General features: G+C 38.4%; 1 protein-coding gene across 1 annotated transcript; it reads left to right on the top strand.

The window, feature by feature from the left end:
- The first annotated feature begins 1692 nt into the window (after positions 1–1692).
- On the top strand, positions 1693–24734 carry blnk (B cell linker). The gene is made up of 24 exons (XM_061087083.1): positions 1693–1799; positions 2013–2075; positions 9954–10000; positions 15006–15071; positions 15504–15550; positions 16720–16763; positions 16846–16966; positions 18496–18599; positions 18771–18843; positions 18977–19057; positions 20108–20133; positions 20218–20246; positions 20361–20417; positions 20595–20622; positions 20727–20778; positions 20952–21012; positions 21118–21145; positions 21267–21297; positions 22030–22108; positions 22233–22261; positions 22427–22482; positions 22592–22675; positions 22786–22941; positions 24215–24734. The coding sequence occupies exons 1-24, from the start codon at positions 1731–1733 to the stop codon at positions 24329–24331; spliced, it is 1548 nt and encodes a 515-aa protein (XP_060943066.1). The 5' UTR covers positions 1693–1730; the 3' UTR covers positions 24332–24734.
- The last annotated feature ends 310 nt before the right edge of the window (positions 24735–25044 follow it).

The raw sequence follows: 25044 nt of genomic DNA, 5'->3' as shown, positions 1-25044 counted from the left end.
AATTAAGACTCGGTAAATGGTATTTATGTTGCACTTTTCTGGTTTTGATGATCACTTACAGTGCTTTAAAGTTCAATTTTGCCATTCACCCGTGTACACACACATCTGTGTGCAGCACTTTCTCTAACACATCACTGCCAGCACAACCACCAGGGACAATTTGGGGCTCAGTCTCCTGCCCAAGGACCCTTCAGCACTCACATCAACCCTTCTCAACCAATGTGCCTGCTGCAGGAACTTTCCCCTCACTTTATGTGCTTTAGACGTGTTCTTTAAATGTTGAATTAGGAGCGCTTAGTGTTTTAGAAAGGAGGAAGGATAGATGGAGAGAAAGCTAGATGTGTGAAATATGATCTAACAAAGACTCGATGCTTGGAGCATACAGCAGTGTTTTGATAGCACTGTTTTCTTTTGTTTGTTGCCAGTTGCTGTCAGCTCCAGTAGGCTTCTTGCATTAAATATGTTCAAATCAATAGCCAACAGAGCATCAAAAGAGAGAACATCTCTGCCTGAAGGTGAGTCATATCATCCAGTTTTCTTGCTGAACAGTTACTGCTTTGTATCATCAATATTTGAGGTTGAGGATGCTTTGTAGCCAAATAAAAGACAGTGCAGGAGGAACACCCCTATAACAAATCAGTCATTAACAAATAAGTAACAGTTCCCTTTTTTGTATTTGTCTTCATGAATTAGTTATGAATTGAGGTGTATGACTGTGTTTCATGTTGTAGTCATTATCTGAGGAATCTGAGAATCCCCTACAGTGTTACAGCAAACACCTGGAAGTAAACATGACGATGACAGTAAACAGATGCTAAGTAAAAACGAGTAATTGTAGTCTTCTATATAGACCAGTTTTTAAATATGTGAACAGGCATATTATGATAAAAGGGAAGATTGTCTGCAAAATAACACCACAGCTTATTTCGACATAAACAGTGCACTTAACAAATTGACAGTCTACGAAGAAGAGATTCAGACAGCCGATGTTCTTGATGTCACAAAACTAAGAAACCAAACAAAAACTAAACTTGGGTGGGTGGAGCTCAGTAGGCTCCTCAACTTGAAGTGAGATGTGATGGTAGGGTGACAGGAAGCAAAGGTTGGGCCATATTATCATATTCAGCTATCCCAGTTCCAAAATTAGGGAGAGGAAGTGTATAACATTTAAGCAGTTTTTAGATCCTGAGCGGAATTTTCATCTAAAAAAAAATTTGAGGAAGAAAGAAAAGTTTTAAGTGGCGTAATAAGCTTCTTGAGTTGGACATCATGCGTAAAAATGGATATCAAATTTATTGTTGAGCTTTTTCATCTACAACACTGTATGACTGTGTATTGGGTTTTGAGATAGATGGACACATTTATATTTTTGTATCTGAGATGACAGTCTTTAAATGAACACAAACTCTATAAATATAACTTCCAATCAAGAACAAAACTAATAAATGTTTAAGAAATTACACAACCTACCTGACCATTATGACACATCTATACAGAATCCTTTTGGGGAAGTCCCTTCTTCCCTTTTGTCTATGCTTCAATGCAATAGCAGTAGAAGTTAGATGTTTTTTTAGAGACGGATAATAAGTCTGGCCTCTAATGAGGTGACCTCCCCGTGTGTACTTCTCCCTGCTGAAGCTGGATGGTGTGTCGTTCCGTGCCGACGGGTCAGTCTGTTACTGTACTTTCAAACGCACAGTCCTGCACAGAGGTTTCCTGTTGAGACAGAAATGAACCTTCCGACCAGAGAGGAGTGTGAGGGCTGGGACCCGGCACAAGTAGCCCTCTTTTTGTGCCAGGTGAGTAGAAGAAAAACAGGAGAAAAAATAAGGCACTGGCAGAAAACCAGTGGATACTTGACCTATTGTACAGTGGATCATGTCATGTTTGACAATTTCTCTTCATGCAAACTATACACAGCTTCATAAAATGTAAAGACAGAGTGATCATAAAGAGAAGTTATTTCTGTTTATGTAAATTCAGAAACTAAAATCAATGTTTACTTCCTTCAGAACAAAATTTCAGAGTGTGCTACAACCGTAAGAAAGCTGAGGATTAATGGACAACGATTCCTGGTGAGTTAATCCCTCACATTTTTCTTATTTTACCTGCTTTCTCAGAAAATACTCTGTCCTTCTTCCAGTTTCAAATTGTGTGGTTGTGTTTAGTTTATTATTCTAATTAAATTCAAATGGACAAATCCTTCCAAGCAATCGTTATTATTATTATGATAACCGTTTTAAAAACAGCAGGACAATTTAATTAGTTTAATTAATTTGTGCCCATTTTGCAAAAAATGAAAAAATGAATTTACTTAAAAAACATGTTTCACTCTTGTTTTAAGGTCAAATATTTTTGCAGCAGTTTGGACTTTTTTCTCTCTTATTCAGCTACAAGTGTTTATTAATCCTGAACCTTTTATTTGGTATTTATTGAATAAATTGAGGAATAAAGTTAACTTTAAATCTTAAACAACCCAAGAAATTGTCACAGTTGAAACACAAAGGAGAGTTTGCAGGATATGAAACGTAACCATGTAAACGTGCTTGCGTGACTTCCCACACACAGTTTGTAATGAGGGGCCTTCTGACTGAAAGTTAGTGAGTCAGTTGGAACTTCTGCTTTGACAGGACTCTCGCTCTCGCTGCTTTTGTCAGCATGGAGCACAGGAGCACATCAGAACAATGGAATCACAATATTTGTGCCTTTAGTTGAACAGTAAATGTAATTATTTGTACCAATCACGACGGTGGGGCTGGTATCATTTCACCTTATAAGTCTATCTGTTTGTCTGTGTGTGTGTGTGTGTGGGGGGGGGGGGGGTGTTCCTGTTATCAACAGTGTGAGGACATTTTTTCGGAAAGTGAGGACATTTTGGCCAGTCGTCACTTCTTCAAAGGTCTATTTAAGGGTTAAGACTTGGTTTTAGGGTCAGGATTAGAAACCAACTAGATTATTAAATCCTCATCTAATAATGTAGTAATTATTATAGAGTACTCATCTGATAATGTGTTAATGATTACTGAGTACTCATCTAATAATGTAGTATTACTAATTACTCATCTAATAATTAAGTAATTATTACTGAGTACTCAACTCATATTGTAGTAGTGATTACTGAGCATTGATGGGTCAGAACATCAAGGTGGTGACAGGCATTGCAATTGTTGTGACTCCATGACAGGATCATCTTTACCCAAGCTAATGTTAACTAATAAAGCTGTTACATCAGTAAAACATCCTTTCATTCATCATCCCCTCATCTGACTGTTTATCTATGATGCATTAGTACAAATACATTACAAAGCCAGCCTATAACACTTGTGTTTCAACCAGGCACATTGTGTTCATTCTCCTATATTGCTTAACGCCACGCTAATTACAACCTACTACAGCCACTGTATAGTCAAATCGCAGGATGCTTGGCTGACTGCCAGGTAATATTACTAGTGTGATAAATGTCTGTCTAAGGTCTCAGATATACTACTACAACGTAGGTAAAGTTGCCACCATAGGAACACTAGTTATGTAATGAGCTACAATTTAACCGTGCCCCCGCACAGATGCACTCGCATCACAGACTCTGGTACTTAAACAAATAGCACTACACCTCTGTTAGACACCATGATCCACATATGGACATTCTCTGAGGCGCCTCTGATACTTCTGAGAAGCACACTGCAGTGAGTGGAGGGGAAAACTGTCAGCTTCTCATTTTCACAAAAAGTAAGAACTGTGAAATGAGTCACTAGGCTATTAAAGCTGTGATCCCTACTTATTTAAGTTAAGTATCATTTAATCTGCCTCAGTCATGAGGGGGAAGAGGATTTTATGCAGTGAAATAACTTAAGCATGGGTTTATAACTTCCTAATATTTGGTATTTTGAGGATCCTATTAATATCTCAGTAATACGTCCTGTGCACTGCCTTTCAAAGCGTTCATTCATTCATATGCATCTTTTTATTGGCCGCTTCCTGAGAGCAAGGATCTTCTCTTCTATTCATTATTCACTGACCCTGGACTTATTCCATCTCAGGTGGGATATTGCATCACTAAAATACTGTACTTTCACAAAGTCCCACAGATTATTCACCATCTAAAATATGCTCACTGTGGATTTGTATCAGTCAGACTGATCAATGTTTCAGAGCAGAGACCTTCCTGCAGGTTACCAGTGCAGATCTGAAAAATACATATTTATATAGTAGGTGTATGGTCTAATGGATCCCATAGCTAAACCAGTGCACCAGAGCTCTATTAAACTCAGGTTCACACAAGCCCGTATTAAACAAGTATATTTCTTCATGGCCTCACAATGGCTACACACACCTTTGCTTTAACCAGTCTAACAATTCTTCCTGGTCACACTCTATCAGTTTGAGTCCATGGGTGGTCACCGTGCATAGTACGCATTGATCGGAGTATTAGGTAATGAAAAAATCTATCTGACTTTGTGTTAGCTGGTTGAATCCACCTCTGTCTTCTCTCTATTTTTCTCTTCTTCCCCTCCCTCTCTCATCTTGCAGCAGGGAGTCGTCACATGACTCTGCTTCCTGTGTCAGACCTGTACAAATCGAAATCTCTCTGCGTAGTGGTGAAATTCAGACTTCAGGACGTTGCAGTTCACCGGGTGAAACAAACAAACGAGAGCATCAGCAAAATACTGTTTGTTTTGCCATCAATAAATCAACTTAGTTTCACTCCGTATTTTACCATGCTCATCTAAGCCCCACGATGCAGTGACTCTATCCCTCCCCAGGGGGGCGTATAACCTATTCAGTCAACACTACAGCCATAATGGCAACCCTTATTTTTATTTGTTTGTAGCCACAATAACAAAGTGGGTTTACGGATAGCTGACAACAAAAAGTTTCATGGGAAGACAGAAGAGAAGAACTCAAATAACTAAGAAAATCAAACAGATAATTAGAAAAGGAAACACAGAGGAGAAATTGGAATGCAAATGGGAAAGGAAATGGACCTTTTCAATGGCTTATTAAATTCAGCATTTTTAATTCAATTAAATTTGTTTTTAATTTATATTTATTAATTAATATTAATAGATCAATTTAAAGTCCTCTTTTTTATTCCCCATTGCATTTTCAAATGATTAATTACTCTGTTATGTGATCTATTTTTACAAAATAAAACAATACAAAGAAATGTATTAATCGCTAATTTATTGTACAATTAGTAACGTAAATTATTATAAATACAACTAAAAGATGGAAAAGCCTTTGTATAAATGGTATATTAGTGAGAGAATAAGTTGAGGTAAACATGAATGTATAAATATACAGTTGATGGCGGTCAGATGATGGATTATCTGATCAATATTATACCAAAACTGAAAAAACACACTTACTCACAACATAAATCATGTTTTGTCCTGTCCTTGTGTGTCCTTGTATTTTGTCTCTGTCACACAGCTCACTTGTGTGAAAACAGAATAGTGTTAATATTCAATCTGCATTTTCGCAGATTTTAGTTTTGACATTTTTATCTCCGAAATTCATTACTCTGAAGATATGAGACACAATTTATCTCAGCTGAGTTTCAGTAGTTGGAGCTCTTCCCTTCAGAGTTGCTCTTTGTAAATATCCAGTTCCTCTTGACAGAAAACAGATGTTTTTTTTTCTTTTGGAGTTGAATCTGGAAGTGAAATTTCACTTTTTGCTCCATACCCAGCCCACAAATCGATGTATTTGCACAGTTATGTTTGTGTGCGTGTGTATTTTTCTTTCAATTAAAGAAAAGTATAGAAAAGTGTAGAATTATCTAAAGAGTTGAAGGGATTCTTGAGGAGGCAGGCCACAAAATACATTAACAAATTATCCCTACCCACAAAAAAACAGATGATGGCCACTCGCAGGACGATAATTGCCAAACCATAGTGTAGAGCCTACCCAAGTCTGATTGTACATTAACCTATTATATCTAAATATGCACATCTAAAATGCTGTATGTTTCTGCAAGATTTAGACATGTTGCTGTGAGTTTCATGTACATGCATGATCACAAACATTTGTAAACCTTTGCCTGCTGAATTGCAGCATGAGAAAGGAGGATTGAGTCATCACGTACTAAGGTCATTGTGTGCTAAGGGCAGAGAGGGTCTGAATGTCATGCAGCAAGTGTTGCACCTGAACTTTGCCTTTGACTTACTTTGCATATTTATATTAAGTTTATACAATAGATGGAGCACAGGTCATAAAATCAGTAGATACAAGTTAGTAGGCAGTACAGCTTTAAACTGCTGTCAGATGAAAACACCACGCTCTGCCTGGGAGGCATCTTCTTCACCTTACACCTACAGTAACTCCTCATCATTTGTTCAGAATGAATGGAGAAATAAGTTATTGTGGTTGAGGGGTGGCTGGCAATACACAACAGTGTTCTACGGTGTGGATGGGAATGACAGAGAGCCAGCCAGGCTCAGATAAAGGCAATCTCCATCTTTTTGATGCCTGTTCGATCACACTGGTAGACAGATTAAAAGGGATCAAAAGAACTGTCAGCCTCCATCTCTGTGACACTGTGGCTGGTTGAAGAAGTCACTTTCAACTTGTGTGTTTGACATCCACACTACAAACAAAGGCCACTCAACAAGGAGAGCCTATGCACACATCTATGGGAACATGTCCCACATGATGACTTTGTTGTTGGTATCAAACACCTGCTGTGGAACACTGAAATACTGATGATATGTGCTTTATCAGGACATTTTTGTATAATCTACTGAATCTTCAGTGTTTAGCAAAAAGACACTCTGCCAGGTGCATGGTTCTTAAGGGTTGTACATTGTTTCTTAATTATAGCAAGCCTGTGTTTTGGTAGTATCATGCAATACACGGGTTGCCATCTCCCATTAAAAGTCAGATGTGCTTGCGCCCGCATTATAAAAGCAGAATTGCCATCTAATAAGAGAGAACAATTCCCTGCAGACAAGTGAAAGGCAAATGAAAACCAGCATGAGCAGACCACCAGTTTGTGTGTAACACGCAGAGTGTACATGTGTTGTGCACTTGCCTACATAGGCACTATCTTGATGACGCGTCCTGAAAATAACACTGTGCCACTGACTTCTGACCGATATTTTGGTTGTGAAATCATTTTCCGCTGCCTCGAGACAACAGTGCAACAACAATGCATCTGACCACACCTCATTTTAAGAACATATTCTTAAATTGAGGCCCTCAGGTGGTCACAAGTGGATTTTGTTCCATTATTTTCAAGCTGCTCTGTGTATAATTTGTAAAGGATTATAGCATCTATTAAATAAATAATCCTAAACATCCGTAGCCCTACATGGCAATGTTGGTCAGTCAGTTCACAGCTTTTGGAGTTAGTTAACAGCTATTGAACTGATGGGTTCGAAATTGACCAATATTTTATATCATATTTTATATTATTATAATTTGTCCAATAATTTGTCCAAAACATAATATTTAAAAAATCTTTACATCTGCAAGACAATTTGCAGTAGCCTTTGAGAAAGTATTTGGGTCTGTAAGTTCATAAAACATGTTTAGTAACCACATCAGGATTCAAATGTTTTTATATCTGACTGAAATAGTCACGATCAAGGTGGAGAGAAAAGTCGCACACATTTCCAGATTCCTCTATAAGACATCAATCGTGTTTGTGATGGCTCTCCTTGTTATCTGTGTCATGCTTGTTCTTAAACAGGCTATGTGTCTATCAGATTTACAAAAACATTTTTGACTGCAAATGAGTGCAAATTTCACACTGAGATGATTTTTTTTTTTTTGAAGGAAAAAGATGTAGAAGAAAAAACAACTCTTCCCTGTAGAGAAGAAAACTTGGAATGAACGTTAAATATTCACTTTAGGAGGTAGAGATGTTTCTCTAGACAGGGTTTAAGTTTTTAGAGGACTGGCACATGCCCCAAAAGACTAGTTGGTAATTACGACAGTTTAAACACTGAGGTGATGATGACAAATTACCCATATACTCAATTTAATGGGATTGATTTCAGTGCAGAGATAATATTAAAATCTATCACTTGCCAATCAGAAGATAGCTATACAATACTTAACTTTTACAGGGTGTCACAAGTCAGAAATTTTGTAATCTCACACAAGATGGTTTTAAAAGAAATCTGAGTTTAAAATAAAGACAAATAAACCATTTCTAGAAAAAATCAATAGCTCATAAATTGAAAAGCAGATCATTGCCAGTAAGAAATCAATCTGACTTTGAAGTGAAGTGAATTTCTGTTGTTGAGGACTGAATATAAGATATTAAAACATGTACAAATTTAAATGTGACTGAGTGTTTTATACTGTGAGTGAGGGTTCGGGCTTATAGTAAAAAGAGGCTGCAGCTTGTAAAAACTGTTGTGTCTCATTCGAACAAGCACAGACAATTCTATAAATAATTCAATGTGGGAGCAAAGCCAGAGTATCCACTGGGGCGGACTATTTGATATTTTATTCGGTGTCAAAAGGCTAAGTCTGATTTTATACAGACAGGTTTTTTTTCTTCCCTGTAAGCTAGTGGGATGATCAAGAGTGTATCTGTGAGGCCAAGGTTCAGATCTTTGAAGGAGGTAAAGCCTTTCATATTAAGTGATCTCACTCTCTGATTTAACAAGATGATTAAATCAAAAGCTCTGCTTAAAGAGATAATGCATGTTTCTGTTGCACCAAAGTGCCCATTTTCACAATCTGGTGTATTGTGAGCTGCATTTTCAAGCCCCATCCCTGTGGAAAGTCTGGGATACATTATAAGCAGCTTTGAAAAACTACCACACAATCAACTGCAGGGGCATTAACAGTACATCATTACACGTGTTCCACAGGAGACGCTTCAGATTAAGGGCCGTCCATGCATTACTCATGTGTAAATTAACTAGCCACGTTAGACCCACACATCCTACATTAACCCCTTCTAACAAGCTTCTATCTATTTGTTAATTTGAGATCTAACAAACGCAGGAGAACAATAAACACGTTTGTTGTCGTGGATTTTCATTTCATTACAATAATAATAAAACAGAGGAGAGACGGAGCTGGTAACGACTTGGAGCGATAAATTATGAATGGAGAGGGGGAATACATAATTTAGTGGGATTTGTTGCATATTTTATGGTAATAATTTTCCTCTCATTTACAAATCTCCATTGTCTTACTGTAACACAGACATTAAAATGCAATAAAAATTAGAATACAGCAAGAAGTCAGACACTTTTTAAAGGTTTGTTGATTTATTAAAATTGTGACTGTGGTGTCAGTGTGTTGTTTGAATAGAAGAACAAGCTCTTCACCTGAAAGTTGACAGTTTTTATTTGCAAGTGGGAAACAGGGTAATGGGGAAGAAAACACACATTTTGATTTGTGCTTTTCTTTTTAGAGATTAAGTCTATGCCCTTTCCGTTTTCCGTGATATTGACTCCCACTGTGTTTGGTGTCATTGTTGCAATCAGTGAAAAACACCCCATAAATAAAAAGATTTGACTTACTGCTCCTGTTCTTACTGTTCCTCATATAAATATTTACATCATCTATATATATCATCAGTAAGCCCTTGAGCAAGGCACTCAACCTCCAAGGTTGGGTCCCTGTAAAGGTGCTGCAATATCTGTCCATGAATAATGGCCTGTGTGAAAGTGAAGTCCTGCAAGGTATTTTAATAATATATGCATGATTGTAATTTATGTGACAATCTCTGACCCTGCATCTCAGTATTAGCTCTCAAGAAATAAAATGAGGTGACATCAGAAAGTGGCCCTTTGTGAGATGCTGCCCTCTCCTGTTAGCGGAGAGGTAATGCATTTCTACGAGTACCACCACCTCTGCTCAAACATCTGTATTTAGTGAAGTGACAAGGTTGCATGGTTATCTCTGCTCCAAGGAATCACAGTTGTGTGTGAACTCTGTTGTCTCCAGTTTTCATGTGTTTACAACTGATTTCTCTGATGCTTTCACAGAACCTGTCTGACAGTGACATGAGCAAGTTTAGTCTCATCCACCAACCGTGAGTAACACTTAAATACATCAGTCATCATTACACACCTCCATCATACCCACTTCTCTTCAGCCTCTCTTCATCCTTCAGTTATTTTCTTTCCATTTGTTTCACGCTCTATCATTCGAAGCACCTGTGTCCTAAATCATCTGCTGCTACTGTCATTAGTGGGACATCATGGAGGAGCACTGAGGTCATTGCCAAAATATACAATACTATACATCTCCATTTGGATAGTCAGTTTTGATCATTTTTAAGTAAATAATTCAAAATTACATCAGGTGACAGCAGGTAACGTGATTTAAGACAGTGTATGAGATATAAAAATAAAATAAGTTTCCAGGTGGGTGTACATGCATACAGTTATTTAATACTTGTACACACTTACAGCTGCATATGAAGGATTTTGGTCTGCCTGTCTGACTACACCTGCACATTTGTGAGCATGTGTTTGTTCATGTTTCTGAAATAAGTTCCTTGTCATTTATCCCCATGTGTGTGTTGCTTGTGTGGGTGTGAACATGTGTGTCTCACATAAACTGAGACCATTAAATAAAAAGAGTTATGTGATGTGTGTATCTATTTTATATATATTTGAGTATTTATAATTGATATGTGCATAATTACAGATATTTGTGTTTGAAAAAGCATTGTTCCTTTGAAAGTCTAAATCGCAAAAAAAAAAATGTAAGGTTCTATTTATGGCTAAATGCATATTTAAAATTAAAATTACGAATTTTTACATAAAAATGTTTCCAGTGTAAAAATTTAAATCCATTTTCAAATTCAAGTGAGGTTGGATTTCTCTGTCAAGTCCACTGAAAAATATTGAGAGTATAAATTTGTTTTAAATTATGATTATTGTTAACATGCAGGTAAAACTTTAATCAAACTATTGATGTATATCCTGAGCAAACTTTGCAAAATGAATTTCACTTATTTTGATTTGAGTTTTATTCATTTCTGTGCAGGTCAAAGCTACAGAATGAAGGATGTTAAAGATTCATGTAAAGTAGTTTTTCCAAATAATTTCACTTAGATTTCCAGACTGAATAGTGACAAATGGCTTTTTGTCTCACAGTGCTTCCTTAAAAATCCAGAGCTGTCTCTTTAATTATTTAATAGCTGTGGACATTTCTCAATACAGACACACACTGTGATCAGAGGCAGAGCATACATTTGTTTAGCAAAAATCCCCTTGGTGGTCAGATACACACACACACACAGACACACACATCATCCTCCTGCCATTCAAATGAGGAAAGGATCAACACACATTTATTCACCCTTCCATATTTAGAAAATGGATGACAACATGGTACTTTCCATGTCACATGGAGCAAGACCTTTTCCCACAGATCTAGACTAAAAACAGCCCTGTGTGCCCAGCGGTGACATCAGTAACGACAACGATTCTTTGTAAAGAGGAAGCTTTTAAAATGTAGTTGTGCAGTTTTCCTTGTACATAAAAAAAGACCAAAACAGTTCCAAAACATAACAAACATGCACTACCTGAAAGGCCTCCTCCAGTGACCTCGGTCAGTTGGTATACAGTATATAGAGTGGGGTCCAAAGGTGTGACACCACTTGATAGTGGACGCCACTATTGAGTTGGAAGTAGCGGTTAAAATGGCAGTGTCTGGGTTAGGGTAAGTGGTAGAAGTGGGATTTAGAGTCGAGTGACATGTGATGCAAGAGGGTCGTTCAAAGTTTGCTAACTGAAATCTGTTTTCGAGTGTGTGTGTGTGTGTGTGTGTGTGTGTGTGTGTGTGTGTGTGTGTGTGTGTGTGTGTGTGTGTGTGTGTGTGTGTGTGTGTGTGTGTGTGTGTGTGTGTGTGTGTGTGTGTGTGTGACACAGGGAGTGGAAAAGAGAAGTGATTTTTCTCACAGATGCGGGTATGAACACATTCCCTCCCCTCTATGACAAAGACTTGACTTTTAGCCAAACAGCATTCATTTAAGCTGCTGCAAAACATCTGACACCACAGGCGTAATGACCAAGAGGGATGAAGAGCCAAAAACATATACTGCCGATTTTAACATGAATATGGATATGTTAAGTAAATTCGCCGCTCCTGCCGCGGCAAAGTTTCGGTAAGACGTCCAGTTTTATTTGAACTTTGGTGTCTACGTAGGCTCTGGGGACGATGACACGCCGTCACTTTTTTCAAATCCTTTAAAATATCTGCTAAACTGTTGCCATGTTTGGTACCTTGGACAAAAATGAAGGTTTTTAATTTGAAGTTTTAAAAGACTTCTGTGGTAAAACGTCTTTGACAGAGTGAAAAAAGGGGTTTAAACTGTAGAAAATATGTTCAGAAGTCATTATGAAGTCTTTATGACATGAAGTAGCAGGTAAACACAGGTTTAACTAATTATTCACGTTAGCCTAATCAAGTGTTTCTTTCAAGTGCCATGCCCGATGGCTACTGTGAAAAAGGTCTAAAGTAGAGCAGGGGTGGAGAAGATGTTTCCTATCAAAGGCCATTCTCAATTTATATAACATATATTACACTAACCTCTCTGATGATATGGCTACAACTGCTTCGGTTTGGAAAGAAGTCAGATGTCTGATGATGATGATGATGATGATGATGATGATGATGATGATGATGATGATGACGATGATGATGATGATGACGATGATGATGATGATGATGATGATGATGATGATGATGATGATGATGATGATGATGATGATGATGATGAATAATGATGATGAAGTCATTAACTGGTTTTAGCCAAAACAGCTTGTTCTGATAAATCCCCACCTTTGGTACTTCAATGCAAATAGGCTACAGTCAGTAATTCTTTCCTGGTATCAAACTCTGCAGAGATAACAATTACAAAAATGTCGAGTTAGTCCATATTTGTTATGTCTGTTGTTTCATCACACGACACACATGAACAAAATGTACATTTCTTGTTGTGCCCTTCAATGTTTTCTTCCTTCTGGTTTTAGCATCTCCACAGCAGCCACAGGGCTCCCTTACCACTTCTCCTTCTGCACGAGGTTTCAGCCTCCTAGCTGTTAGCTCACTTTTTACCTGTTGACTCACATCTTAGCTGTTAGCTCCCATCTTAGCTATTAGCTCACATCTTAGCTGTTAGCTCACATCTTAGCTGTTAGCTCCCATCTTAGCTATTTGCTCACATCTCACTTTCAGTGTTGCCAACTCCTCAGCAAGGAAAGTAGCTATTGGCTGTCCTAAAAATCGCTAGAAGTCGCTAAATGACGTCATCGCCTAATTTGCATAATTGTAATGGTCGCTGTAGGACGTACAAAAAGTGAGAAAAAAATCACCTTTAATATGTTCAGAACTACAAATCAGCTTTCTTCTACAGAAGCGTATTGCATTCACTTGAAAAACAAGTTCTCAATAAAATAAAAAACAGAACTTTTTTTTTCTCAAGTGAATGCAATACGCTTCTGTATTCTTCTGTTGATTCTTTTTTTTTTTTTTATCTTGCCATTGAAATAGACCATCTAGAGGTGTGGAAATGTCTTGATTCTTAGATGCATCCCGATGTGGACTCTGCATCGATGAGACTGAACTCAATGACTCATGTTTTCCAGTGACAGTGAAGATACATTGACACTTACATCTCGGTCTGTAAACCAGGGCAGGATCAGCGGCGGCTTTGCGCATGCGCAATTCATTTGCAGTCTGCTCTCCTCTCTGCTGTGACTGCAGCTACTGGTAGACTGACCGCTTGTGAGTGCTCTGGGACGGCGGAGGGGCTCACGGCAGCACCCACTGGTCGTTGAGGACAGTAACTGCAGAACGATACGTGCTTTCACGTCAGTCTCCAAAACACCAGAAAGTCTCCAACAACACCAGAAAAAGTCGCTAGATTTGTCGCTAGTAGCTTTTGACAAAAAAAGTCGCCATGAGGGTTTGGAAAGTCGCCAGATATAGCGACAAAGTCGCCAAGTTGGCAACACTGCTCACTTTTCACCTGTTGGCTCACAACTTAGCTGTTAGCTCACTTTTTATCCATCAGTATTTGTCCTTTCAACTAACCCAGGTTAGCTGCATGCTAGCAATTGTGATTAGAAAGCAATCGTTCCCGCAAACTAGAAAAAAAGTCGACATGCTTACAGAATTTGCACATTTCTCTTAGACAGTGCAACATTCTGCATCAACATTTTATTTTCACCAGTCACCATGACACTTGTGATGACTCATGCTGACCTGACACAGCCAGAAGCAGGAAGTAGAGGATGCTGAGGGGGCCGCTGAACATCCTACTGGCCAGGGGCTATAAATGCAAGAAAAGAAAAAACACCTAAATAAATCAACAAAATAAAAAAATTTACTTTTATTTCATTTCTTTTTTCAGAGTTGCATTTTAAGAGCAGTATTCCCAACTCCACCCATTTTTTGTACAAAATTCGATTTCTTTTTAGAAATATTCAATGTTTTCTGTGAAGCCTGTCTGATACACAAATGTGGACGTAGTGTATAATGTTCAGTGCAAAGTGAAAGATGCACAGTGGACGTAACATTGGGTTGAATGAGAAAGTCTTGTTTCCTTTCTTTTGAGCCCGCAAAAATCATGATTTAGACATTGTAGAGACTTTCTCTTAGGTCCTTTAACTCTGACTGACTTCCGTCCTCCCTGTTAGTCTCACATGTTAGTCTACTGTTCATGTTGCTTTTTTATTGCCTGAAAAAAATGCTGTCACAAGATAATTTTCCCTGTTCTTTTCTTCTGTCTTTTTCTCATTTAAGAGTTATTATGCGGGCCTTATACAGCCCAGATGCTCCCTACCCCTGATCTGAGTATAACAAAGATGTTTTACATTATGATAAACAATTTTGTATAGTTGGGAAATTACAGAAAAGTCTTGTGGATATGCTGCACTTACCTCCCCAATGTTTTGATTGTAACTTTGCAAACTGAAAATATATCCATAAGTTTAACTTTTAAACGTTTTTCAGCTTCTATGATTTAAAATACATCTGAAGATTTGTCTCTGAATAACAATATAATTGTATATTTTTTCCAGGCAGCTGCAAAAGATGGTTCAGGACATCAGGAAAAAAGATGACAGCTTTCTGAGTAAACTAAGAAGGTCAGTGCTACATTCTTACAAAAAAATAAAAAAATTTCCTTGTGACCTAGGAGACAAACCTCTGGGAAGTTGGGTGATCTAAAAATTCTCAATGTCATGTTTGTGTGTGTGTTTGTTCGCATATACATTTGCATCTGTGGAGGATGTCAATTCCTCTTTCACAGGCGTTGGAAAGAGAGACAAACCACAAACCAAAAATATCTTCAACAGATGTCTGTTCTCTCACTTTCCTTTCCTGAAATAAGTCCTCTATTGAGGATAGATACTATTACAACAGGTGTATTTGTTCTAATCCTTTCTGTAAAATATGCACATCAGTCAGCCATGTGCACTTAAACCACCTGCTGTGGTAGATGTGTCCTGCACCAAGACAAAGTATCACTTGTCAAACAATTCCACTTTAATGCATAACATTATCTCTCTACATTACAGATTTAAAAACAAGCCATGTCCAAAGCTACCTGAGAGAGATTACAGAGGTAAGGCCTGTGTCTTTAACACTGCTGCAAATTAAACCGTGTTAATGAAGTAAAGAAGTCACCATCTGTTGATTCAACATTGACACATGGAATTATTCTGTATTCATGTTTGTCTTATAACAACACTCAAATGCCCTTATTGAAAGAGTTACTGACCACCTCTCTGATCACAAAGAGATCCCTAGCACTATTGATACGTGAGTGGATCACAGTATTTGCCAGGTCAAGTGAATATTATGCAAAGTTACAACTTTTTTTTTAAACAAAATTCCCACTTCATCTTTCCAAACACCAAAACTCAGCAAGGAAACATAATACACAAAATGGAATTCCTCACTAAAAGGACTGCAACTGGAAGATTGGACTAAGTCAGACTATTAAAGCCTCATGTCAATTTCAGCTCTCCCTGGAGTGACTTTCTGCAGAAATGAGAACTGTGAACAAGACAGATTTGGAAAAAGGCTGATAGCAAGTGTCAATTTTGTCTCAAGACTAGAATTAGACTGTGTGGGTTTCACAGACCCTCAGGTTTTTATTCACTGGAGCGTGGATTCAGTCGTGTTACTGAACTTGGAGTGTTGTTCATTCTCTTTCACAACTCTTTTAACACCATTAATCCTTTTTAATTCACCATCTGCCTCAGACTAAATTCTTGCCTGCTGGCTGCTTAATGGAATAATACCTAAAACTTTGCGGTTAACTTTTTGCTGCTGAATCTGACCAGGTTCAGCCCACGTTCTTTCACATTCATTTCATCACCCTGTAATGACGTATCAGTCACTTCTGAGCTTTAGAAACAAGTTTACAGTGGTTTCCAAAGGTCTGAAATCAAACGCCTATTCAAGTGATGAGAAACACAACATACCATATTAAATATGCCATATTTATTTATCTATATCTATATACACCCTTCCCCTGTTTCCAGATGTTGTTTTGAGAAAAACACTGGGCTTGGTTATTTGAAGCTTTAGCTGAAGAGATTTTTCAACAGAGAGCTGAGGAGATACGCTCGGCTAGAGATGGGGCCTTGTTTTGAAATTAGAAAATGTGCTGGTGTTTAATATCTTGTAACTGCTGGTTTAATGAATTCACAAATCAGATATCTCCCATCTCTGGTTCATATATTCCACCCTTTACAATTACATCCCTGTAAATGTTTGTGTGTACAGATGATGACGGGGAGTTTGATGAACAGCTCTCTGAACCTGATTACGTGAGTTGGAAATTGTTAGTTATTTAAATGTTTCTTTTGTCTGATATATTTGTATGAAACATTGTATGTATGTCGCTCCCAGGGTAATGACGATATGTATGAGGATCTGGGTGACGACCAGGACGCCAGCTACGAGGCGCCTCCCAGCCAAAGAGTCTTCACCACCACTCCCTCTTCCTCCTTCCCAAGGGGGGAGTACATTGGTCAGTATACAGCTGTTTGACTTGTAGAGCACCTCATATCTTAAGGCCGATATATACTTTTCCGTTTTTGACGGACACGGACAGATAGGACCGCCCTATCCGCGTGGAACGCCCTCTCCGAGCGCCTCGGAGACCTTTTCGTGCACCTCTGATTTTTCTAACTGTCCGTGTTTATTTCGGAGACCCCACGGACAGCCCTTGGCTGTGATTGGTCCGCGAACATCATAATTTCCGTACAACATCATTTCCGTACGACGTCATTTCCGTAAGACGTCATTTCCGGATTTCACATTTCCGGACCTCAAACTTCCTGCTTCCTTCCTTGTATCACAATAAACACAACTACGATTCTACGATTAATGTGACGTGTGTGTTAAGCCTGCGGAGTTGTCCGGCTGACGGTGGCTCGTTAGAGCACTGACGGCATGTGTGCACGGTCACATACGGTTATAACGAGCTTTCAAAACGGCGCTAGCGGGCTAGGATAGCGGGCTAGCAACCATGCTAACTGCGGTGGTTACAGTGCAAAAACCCTCTGTCACGACTTTAATTCCACTTCTATCATGACACTGTTTCTATAATACCGTCAGGTTAGAAGCAAACACTGGGTAGTAGTTTGTGTCGGGAGTCCCTGCTGACTGTGTGTGGAAGCTGGAGTAAGCTAGCTGGGGGGGAGATAGCTAGCTCCGTCGAGCTTCAAGCTGTGGAATTAGCAACGCAATTCTGAAACAAGACCGGGGAACCGCTGCGCTAAGAAACAATTACATCAGCATTTTGACCTGCTGGGTGTCACTTTATTTTATTTAGTTGCCATCGTAGACTACACTGTGTGTGAGGAAAGTGGGGAGTAAGTAAATAAACAGCGTGGACTTCTTTTGATTACTCGTGAGGTAGGCTTCTCCAAGCTTGTCTTCCGTTGCGCCACCTACTGTTTGGCGGTGAATTGTTTTCACACGGACGGTCGTCGGAGAAGCAAAAATCAAAAAGACTGCCTGGTAGCCGTGCGTCCCTCTCCGCGAAACGGATACGTAGAAGCATAATGGAGCCTTTATTCACAGCTTTTTTACAGTGAAACTTTTACATGTATGATTTTTGTTAATAATAACAACAACAAATATAACAATATCTTAATTTACGGATAGCACGTCTCAAAACTAAGATACAATGTGCTCTTCAAATATAATAAAACATGAACAAAACCTATTAAAGAACTAATAAATGAATTAAAAATTCTAAATGTGTAACAGAAATTTAGGCATGACCACCTTTTACAATAATAAACACAAGAATTAGGTAGAATAAGGGGATGTGTTATGATTAAATTACATTTTAAGCTTTGATTTAAAGCTTTAATTAGATGAGTCCTTTTCACATGGAAGACTAGTTTCCATGTGATTCATATTTCTGCAGAATGGAGTTGGAACATTAAGCCCTTCAGTGGATACGCACTGATCATTCACAGGATGTTTCGGATTGGTGCTTCATGCAAATGCTGATATCCTGTTTCTACTTCTGCTTCTCCTTTCCAGACAGCTGTCGTAACCGTCCCACCCGGCCCGCCAGGAAGCCCCTCCGCCCGGCCAAAGCCACCAAACAACTGCCCCCTGAACCCACCCCCACTGGCAGTGATGAAGTAAACCAACCTGAACTCAAACTCTCACAAACACTCTAGCACAGGCCTGTGTCTTGCTGAAGCTTCCACACAACATTGTCTTTGGAGAATTTTGCCTTATCTTGTGTTGGTGCTATTATTTAAGTTAGCACAGCTGATGTGGCCCTTTGTTCACAATATGTTGTTTTGTAGGAAGACTACATCAGTCCAGACGGCAGTAACGAGGACGACAACTACATAGAACCTGAAGAGAATAAACCTGCCAGTAAGATACGCAACAACCTATAGAAGAAAAAGAACGGAGTCTAAAACACGTGATGTGTATGCTGCTGCTGTGGAGACTAACAACTCAAACAAATATATAACAATACAAATATCTTCCCTATGCCTCTCCTCAGATCCCATAATTCCTTGTAGGCGCAGAACAGGGATGGATCTCCCTATGTTGCCAACACCCCCAGAGCATGAAGAGAGTTCTGGTAGGTGCAACAATACACATGTTGTACCTGCTGTAAGTTCACAAGGGGACAATTTGTATAATTATCATCCCTTGTCAACACTACAAATACCGTGCATTCCAGCCCTGTGTTGAATGCACCATCCGGAAACAAAGGGTGATACAACATTGTGATCCCACTATACTTCTAGAATTACATTCCATTTGCAAGTATGGTGATGTAAGCCAGGATGACAAATACACAAGTTTTATTTTGTGGGTGAAATTCCGGGGCTGTTTTTCCTAAGAAGTTGGAACAATAAGTGGAAATAAGTGGTTAAGAAATGAAGTGAAAATTAAAAAGTTGATCTTCAGCCAATGCCAGAAGAAAAGAAATTCCCACCTGTCACACTGAATGTGACACTGAATTATACTCCAATCTTATCTCTTCTGATTGACTGAGGATAGAGTCATCTTCAAACTTTCACAAATTTGGAGCTTTAGCTCTATACCCAGATACAGGGAGAACATCCAAACTCCATTCAGAAAGCACTGGCTGAACAGGGATATGAGCAGAACCTTCTGGACCTGAGGTGACAGTGCTAAACACTGCACCACCTTGAGTTCTATGTAATACTAAAAATAATAATTCCAGACGCTGTAATAATACTGATCATAATAACTGAAAATGCACAATGTGGTATCAAGGGTGTACTTGTACACTTCTACAACTTGTGCATGTGACCAGGAGTCAAACGTTCCTACCTTTCACCTATTCAGGTTTATTTTTCTTCTGTGAAAGAGCTTGTGTTGTGTAAACTCCCCTTCTGTTTCCTTTACAAATAACCTACAGCGAGAGCACCTTAGCACCACACGTGCCCATAACTTATTGTTCTTACTGTATATATTGTTGTTTTATGTCCGATTGTTGTTTTTATGTCCAATGCACCAACCACACCAAGGCAATTTCCTGTATGTGTAAATATATTTGGCAATTAAAAGAATTCTGATTCTGGTACAGTCAAACACGGAAAATGTCCAAGGCCACTGCCGCATGACAACGTGTCTAATTTAGTCTTTGGTTATTTTTCAGATTTTTATGAAGTTCCAGAGAAAGAGGTGAGAAAGCTGTAACGCACTTACAAGCAATTTTAAGGTGCTTTTACACGTGGAATTACATTTTATTTGAATTAATCTTTACAGGAGACCTCATTACCTCAGCCAACAAGCAGGTCAGTTGTACACTCTCTTGACTTAGGTTCATTCATTCCTTAGTATAAACTTGTATAGTGAAAAAATCGATAGAATCTGAGAGTAATAATCTCCTTGTATTTTTTACTTTACAGACTGTTTCCAGTGCCTAAGACACAGTCACACCCCTTACCACCAACACCCAGCCCCAGGTACGAACTGGCAACACTGCCATTTAATGTAAAGACCTAAGAGACCAGTTGCAAAGTGAATTTTACTTGATTTCTATTATGTCTGTCAGAATAGTTTCAATATTAAAGATCCAAATGTTGAAATCAATGCATTACTTTGTTATTACCACACTCATAATAATTTGTTTTTTATTTTAGACAGAAGAGGAGTAGATCTCCGCCTCCTGTAAGTGATGACAAATGTAGATTTCATTCAAAAGATGTTTTGCAGAGACATTATATGCTGCATAATTAGGAGGATATTAAACTATGGGTTTCATGATTTCGCAGGTACAGGAGCCTACAGAGGACGATGAATATGAAGTTTGTGATCCACATAGTTGTGAGTATTAGATTAAACTTTGTTTCCCTTTTGATTTGTGTTAAGACTTCTACCGTGAATCATTCTAGGTGCAACACCAGGAGGCAAACTAGTGCCATGGGAGTAATAAATTCCCCTGCGGTGGAATAATAAGTGGTTGATCAGCTGTTTATTTGGACGATGTGCTCTTTTAGGTTCCAAGGATCAAGCTGCAGAGGGTCCTCCTCCACCTTTGCCAAAACCTCTGCCCAAAGAGTAAGCATCACTTATGTCAATTTTTTTTCTAATTACATATAAATATAGTGAGACCTGTTTAAATGTCATAAAGCTGATAATCTGATCTAATTGTTTTTCTCACAGGAGGTCACCAAAACCACCTTTAAAACCGGTAGGAATATTTTTTTTATCAAGTCCACAATAATCCGCATAATAGTACATATAGATCATCCTTGTTTTACTGTATTTTACTTTCCCATTTGATGAAGATGTTGATATGACTTGTTTTGCAGAAGCCGGCTTTAAGACCAAGGCAGACTGAAAGTAAGCGTTCAAATTCATTTGCATCATTAGTTACAGACTTTTTATTAAAAACTAAAGATAGATGGCAACTAACTGCCGATATCCAGCGCCATCTATTTGTGGAATTCATGTCTTTCCCTGAAACCCACATTAATGTGTTACCAGAAAACATTTCAGTGACTTTTAGTAAAGAATGATGACCAGTTGTAGTGTCCCAAGATGAGCTGAAGACGATATGGCCAAAAACCAAATCAAGATAAACTGTTTCAGATCAGTTGTAGTTGCAGTTATAGATAATTATGTCCATAAATGTCACATTATTATTTTCATAAATGTCATCATTATAACTTTTAATATAAGTTTAAAACAGACTTTTGCTTCTTTTTAATCTTTTCTTTATAAGAATGATAAATACTTGATAAACAGCATAACATTTGACAGCCAAGGTAGAACAATATTGTGTTATATTAAAGTGGTATACCTCCTCACTGTGCACAAATCATTAGCATTATTTCGATATATGTTTGATCTTTGTTATAATCTTTTAATGAAATTCATATTACACTTATAAATGATATTGTTCTGAAAACAATTGAAAAACTTATTTATAGGTGATATTTGTAATGATCTATTAACATATTGACAATATGCTATCCCTTTATTTTATGAAACTATTAAATTAAGTTTTTCACTCATTAAGTTATTGATATTATTAAGTCATTACTTAATCACTGTTTGTCTGGATTTCCACAGGCCAAACGCTGCCCGTGATGCAAACCCCAGACCACAGAGTTCCTCCAAAGGCTGGGACACTGGACTTGAGTCGCCCTAAGTAAGAACTGCAACATGCAGGTTTACACTTTGCATTATACTGACTCTGTCCACTTTTTAAAACTCAAGTTGAACTAATTAAGTAGAATTAATCAATTCTGCTGTACTTGTGGTCTCTATTGCAGAATACCTTTTCCCAAGTTGACCCCCCTCAGTAAGTACAGCTTCTTCTTATGTCTCCTATACGAGACATATTTGTAAATGGTATCATATTTATTTTGGTGCTTTATTATTAAAAAAAAAAAAAAATGGTCTTACTATAAAAGCTACATTGTAACTAAACACTATAATGTGTGTGTGTTTGTGCCTGATGTGTCAGGACTACCACACAGAGGAATTACTTCTGCTGATAATCGGTCAAAGGATGAAGATAAGGTGATCCACATGAAGCATGACATTGTTAAAAGGAGTTAAATGACTCAGCGAATTCTTTTTCTTAATGTGTTTTAAAATATCCTCTGTTTTTCCGCTGACTTCTCCTCAGGATGCAGACATGTGTAAGAAGCCCTGGTACGCCGGCGCCTGTGACCGCAGGACTGCTGACGAGGTTCTGCTTCACTCAAATAAAGTGAGAAAGCCCGTACTTAGAAAAGCAATGTTGTTAATCCAACCGAGCAGTGTGTGGATTATTTCCCATGATGCCCCGCTGGGTTTGACTGCGGGTGCTCTCTGTTTCAGGATGGGGCGTTTATGGTGAGGAAGAGCTCCGGTCAGGACGCCCAGCAGCCCTACACATTAGTGGTGTTTTACAAGGGCAGGGTGTACAACATACCAATCCGCTTTATCCCAAACATGCAGCAGTATGCACTGGGAAGAGAGAAGAGAGGAGAGGAGGTAGAGTGAAGGCATTTCATTTCTCTCATTTAGCCTCTTTATGTCTGTGTAGACGTGTGGATCTTGTCCTGAATAATAATGTTGAATTAAAAGTAGGAATAGTCTGGCTGTGGCTGAGGTAAATCAAAGACATATTATTTTGCCAAATAATGTTTAAAATGTCCAGGAATTCATTATATGCACTTTGGAAGGGCCTTGAGATAACCGAGTCAACACAAGACACTTAATTATGTCAGTGTAACAACGTTATTACTTCCTTCAGAAAAGTCGAGGTATAACTTTTCTACATGCTTTTTTTATGCTGAAATCATATCACCTGCATCATAGGCCTTTTTTTTCATTTGACGCACATGCACATGTCCAATTAATAACTTGAGTCCATCCACGTGTCCCCAGGCCTTGACAATAGCTTGCCACATATTGCAGTCTCACAACAGTCATTTTCACATAATGTAAAAATCACAAAACATTAGACATTAGTCGGTCATGGACCCTGTTTTTGTCCTGCTGGCCTCAATTTTTAAAGTTTTGTATCAAGCTTACATTTTACAGTTTTAAATTTGCCAACACAATTTAAAGTAAATACTCATTTTTAGCACGCACAATACCACAGTACCCATAAAACTGAGGCAGGAATTTTAGTTTAAAACATAGAACAAGATGGTGAATGTCTCTCTCGTGCGTTCTAAGGTCTTCCACACGAGTCTAATGAGTTAAACACCAGTGGTTGTTCGGGACATGTCATCAGTTGTGTCCCTTATCTTCATGGTCTTTGAACCTTTTAACCACAAGGGCAAATGGAAAGCAGCCATCATTGATTTTATTGACATCTATGCTGTTCCCAATGTGGCATGTCAAAATGTCTCCAGTGAAAAGCGCTCATATACAATTTTTATTGGGAAGGCTGCTGTAATTGGGGCTGTGAAGTTTACATTTCAAATCTACATTCTTTTTTGATACGTTTCTTCCTAACAATGGAACAAGCCAATAGAGAACACAGGGGATAAAGAATGTAGGGAGGAAAGAATGTAGGAAGACTGAAACTCATGGTAAAGTTGGAAAATTATTCAGTGTTTGATTTAAAAGATTCAGCGGAATATATAGTTACTTATTTATCGTATATATTAGAATTATAGTTAATCTAAACATGTAACATGATGACATCAAACACAGAGCTTAGAACTGTCATTAATCACCTCAACCAACTTCATGAGATGGGAATTTAAACTTTACACTTTGGACTAACTCATCATCCTCATTTTGTTGTCCTCAGCATTTCAGCACTATCTCCCACATCATCGAGAACCACCAGAGGAATCCTCTAGTGGTGATCGACGGCCAGAATAACAGCAAAGACGCCACCAAGCTGTGTTACCCCATTAAGCCTTAAGAGGACCCAGGGATCAGGCGTGAACATCCCAACCCGCTGTGTTCACTGTCAGACTGTTTAAAGAAGAATGCTGTGTGATGCTTCTCTCCTCCTCCTCCATTAAGATCACATGGTGCTGGGAGGATGCACTGGACTTTCCTGCATTGCTGGTCATGCAGAGTTGAAAGCAGCACTGACTCAGAAGACGTTTTAACTCAAGTTTTATTAAGTTTTTTTTTGTAATGCTCTGTCAGTAAACAGTGTATCAAAATGAATGCAAGGAATGAGACAGTGTTGCTGAAGCAGAGGGAAGCAGGTAGACACATGATTCAGTTACGGCAGCAGAACATTGGAGAGCCAAAAAGTACAGGGTTGTATATTTTTGATTTTAATAAAACTCTTACTCTTGTGTTGTAAAACTCAACTCACGTCTTCAGTCATGAGAAAATAAACAGGCCGGTTTATTCTCCTTTTAACATATGTTGTCACACTCATACACATTGGTTGCATAACGAAACGCCAAGGCACTTTGTGAAACTTCTATATTCTAATATTTTACAGTACCTCCTCCCGGACTATATACAAATATATATATTTTTTACCTAAATTGAAAAAATGTACACGCGCGTGTACCCAAACAGCGAGTGACACACTCCAGATCTGGGGGTACGTGCACAATTTATTTTTCATCTGTCCAATTATTCCTCGAGTGTCACACACATAAAGACAAGCCA

The sequence above is a fragment of the Limanda limanda genome, chromosome 15 (assembly GCF_963576545.1).
Source record: "Limanda limanda chromosome 15, fLimLim1.1, whole genome shotgun sequence".
NCBI lineage: Eukaryota > Metazoa > Chordata > Actinopteri > Pleuronectiformes > Pleuronectidae > Limanda > Limanda limanda.
Note: the sequence above shows the minus strand (reverse complement) of the source record. Positions and strands in the feature narration are given on the sequence as shown.